The sequence below is a fragment of the Aphis gossypii genome, chromosome X (genome assembly GCF_020184175.1).
Source record: "Aphis gossypii isolate Hap1 chromosome X, ASM2018417v2, whole genome shotgun sequence".
Taxonomy (NCBI): domain Eukaryota; kingdom Metazoa; phylum Arthropoda; class Insecta; order Hemiptera; family Aphididae; genus Aphis; species Aphis gossypii.
The window spans coordinates 64,600,126-64,603,631 of record NC_065533.1 but is presented as its reverse complement, the minus strand read 5'-3'; the positions used below and the strand labels follow the sequence as shown (position 1 = coordinate 64,603,631).

The 3,506-nt window shown below is 29.4% G+C and overlaps 1 protein-coding gene across 1 annotated transcript; it reads left to right on the top strand.

The window, feature by feature from the left end:
• The first annotated feature begins 353 nt into the window (after positions 1–353).
• On the top strand, positions 354–2,554 carry LOC126552667 (uncharacterized). Its single transcript, XM_050207375.1, has 4 exons — positions 354–500; positions 762–1,108; positions 1,236–1,687; positions 1,768–2,554. Exons 1-4 carry the CDS (start codon positions 354–356, stop codon positions 1,899–1,901), a joined length of 1,080 nt encoding a protein of 359 aa, XP_050063332.1. The 3' UTR covers positions 1,902–2,554.
• Positions 2,555–3,506: the final 952 nt, after the last annotated feature.

Below are 3,506 nucleotides of genomic sequence, written 5' to 3'. Positions count from 1 at the left end.
TGTTATTTTAACCTATTTCTGTGAATAATTAACTATTGCTTAACTTATTGAATTTTACTGTTTACTTATTATCTATAGTTTTTCTTAACTTATTTCTTACGTACTAACATCTCTTATAAAATATTCATACATATAATACAACAATCCTCAGAGCTGATATAGTAAACGGCCCAAAACCATGTTTTCGGCGATCATGCAAATTGTAGACGGTATTTCTGCCAGGGAGTAAAGGAAGGTATATAATCACACAAAATATATGATCGATGAACCAATAAACCAGGTAATTAGGTATATACAATTAATTTTATATTTTCAGGTGAAGATAATTTAGTTGGTGAACTAAAAAATTTGAAATGTGGGATGATATTGTATATGCCAGAAACTTACTTACATATCATACAGAAAGTTTAATGTACAATTTCAATAATAATAGAGCAGAACTTTATAATTCAATCTTGGCAAAATTGTTGGAGGAAAGCGAATTAATTTTTCCCAAAAAGGTATGTTAAATAATCGTAGTGTTATTGATTGTAAAATATTTTAAATTTGTATTCAATGATAAATCATAAAAAAAAAAATGGTGAATAGTTGATTAGGTGAGTGGCGACGGCTGCTAAGTTTCCGCCCAACCATAATTTTAACAAAAATCTTAAAACATGCTCATATAATTTACTAAATGTAATTAATATTATTATTCAGTTGCCATATTTTTAAAAAATTGGATTTTTTTTAAACTATTATTGCTGTTTATTAATTTTAAGGTTCTTATGAACTTCGATGTGACATCATACAACCTAGGAGCAAATCGTCTATCTGTATTCAACAAACGTGTTACTGAAAAAAGTCCAGGAAAATTTACTAAAAATTACATTAAAAGAAAGCTAGGAACAATTGACAAAAAAAATAAACGTAGTAGTTTTTATAAAACATCTAAACGATCTGTAGTGCCTCAGAAGAACCTTGGACCAGATGAAAATTATGGAAATGTGTCCTATGATCCACTTTTAGAATTGACTGAATGTGAAATTGAAAATTATAAGCGTACATACTTAGAAAAATTATCACTGTCTGAGTACCAAGTAAAAACATTAGAAATTAGAACTAAGAGGCAAAATCAATGCGAAGAAAGAATGGTACATTGAAAGAAAAAAAACGGTAGGTATTCACAAAAATAAAATTAACTGATTCAAATATTCAATATTATCATTGTCATTTGATTATATTATTATTTACAGACTTACTGCATCTATTTTTGGGAAAATTTGTAAATTGCGTGAAAAAACATCTCGTGTGAAAACAGTAAATGATATTTTATTTGGAACTTTTACCGGAAACGCCGCAACTAGATATGGAATTGCTAATGAAGTAGTAGCAAAAGAACAATTGGAAGAGCGATTAAAAAAAAAAATTCTGCCTTCTGGTTTAATTGTCGATATAAAATTACCATTTTTAGCAGCTTCCCCAGATGGTATAATAGAAGATGATTCTTTGGTAGAAATTAAGTGTCCAGCTAGTGCTAAAGAGTTTTCACCAGAAGAAGCGATAACTATTGGTAAAATTAAAAACTGTTTGGTAAATAATGGACAACTACAACTAAAACGTAATGATAATTATTATTACCAAGTTCAGGGGCAGTTACATATCAGTCGAAGAATGTATTGCTATTTTTGTGTATGGACCCCAAAAGGTAATCAAAGTTTTTGAATTAAATTAAATAAATTTATAATAAGTACCTATATAAATAATATAAATAATTGTTTTTTTCAGGTCTGTTGTACGAAAAAATTCAACGTGATGATGAATTCTGGGAAAATAATATGAAACTTAAACTGGAACTTTTTTATTTGAATTATCTTTTACCGAGTTTGATAAAAGAAGAATTAATAATGACAAATAAATAATAATAAATAGATGGGTTACGATTTATTTATTATAAATTACGATAATATCTTTGTAAAATCGTTATAAACCAAAATTTATATTCATAAATATAATAATAGACTATTCATTTTTGTGTCAATGACCCATATTTATATCGTTGATTATAATATTGGATCAATTAGATATAAAATAATAATATTATTATGTTTTCGTAATAATCAGTTATTGTAGATTCGAGGAATTGCAGCATGTCTAATAACAATGGTTATAGTATTATAAAACCGGTTTTTGCATGGATAGTATAGTTCGGAGAGTACACAATTACGATTTACACATACTAATATTCATTTACTTCCAACACATTGACATGACCCGGATATACATGCCACATAAAATTCCTAGTTTTTACTCCTGTCGTATACGCCGATTACTCGAACGTATACCAAAATAAAGTTAAACACAAAATAACGCAAATGAAGAACTTTATTTAAACACGACGTCCGGTGGTGCTCGAGTCACACGATCACCACCACTGACCGCCTTTCCTGTCTTAGCCATCTCACTTATATATTACACTTACAATCGAATTACTTATCGATTGTTCTACATTTTTCTATTACTACGTTAAATTTACAATTATAGATACTATGATTATTGTGTAATTGTTATTTTAACCCGATTAGTAAATTATTAAACAATTTATTTACATTCCTTATTATTATATCTTGCTTACTATGCTAACTGTAATATAAAGTTTACTGGCACCGAATTGCACAATTGTTATTTTAACCTATTTCTGTGAATAATTAACTATCGCTTAACTTATTGAATTTTACTATTTTACTTATTATCTATAGTTTTTCTTAACTTATTCCTTACGTACTAACATCTCTTATAAAATATTCATACATATAATACAACAGTCCCCGAAATTACAAAAAATATGACCTCATATTTTACACCTGTGCCCCGTATATGGAAAAATTTAAGTTGAATAGCCGCATTTATGTCTGTTGGTCACGCTGTTTAGTTATTGATGACTACTGACTACTGACTATGGAATTATGTAGTTGTTGTCTGAAATATGTTGACGTAGAAAATGCTTGTTCTTTGTTTATTGTTTTTGTGTTTGCTGATGTGTTTTTTTTTGATGGTTTAGTAGCTGTTTGACTTCTTTCAAGTCATTCCATAACCCCGTCTAGTGTGTCTCGATCCCCATTGTTTCTACCTCCCGCATCATGCCAGCAATTGGAGAAAGTACGAGCATTAATTATGTGTGGTTTGGTATGTTGTATTTTATTGTTTTCTTCTTTTTTTCTTCTTTTTTTTTATTCTGTATATTTTATTAGCTGACTTGCCTTTTCCTATAACGGTCACCATAGAATGGCCGATCGGTGCCGAGCCGCCGCCGTATGACGTGGTCGTGGCTGCCCTGGAGGCGGATGAGGAAGAGGAGGTAGTGAAACCAGTGAAAAAAAATTTTGCTTGTTTTTTTTTTTTTTTTTTCAAATAAAATTTTCCTTTTTCTTTAAAAATGACTTGTTTAGTAATTTAGTAACATATTCTTTGGTAACCTATGGGTCTGGGGTCTTCTGTTGTTTTGAGTATGAATCCTGATCTGTTCC

Excerpts from the sequence above, each read along its gene's own strand:
- LOC126552667 (XM_050207375.1), top strand. The coding sequence starts at position 354 with ATGTGGGATGATATTGTATATGCCAGAAACTTACTTACATATCATACA. Across the intron at positions 501-761 it reads AATTAATTTTTCCCAAAAAG|GTTCTTATGAACTTCGATGT; the intron begins GTATGTTAAATA and ends ATTAATTTTAAG. Across the intron at positions 1,109-1,235 it reads TTAGAAATTAGAACTAAGAG|ACTTACTGCATCTATTTTTG; the intron begins GCAAAATCAATG and ends TATTATTTACAG.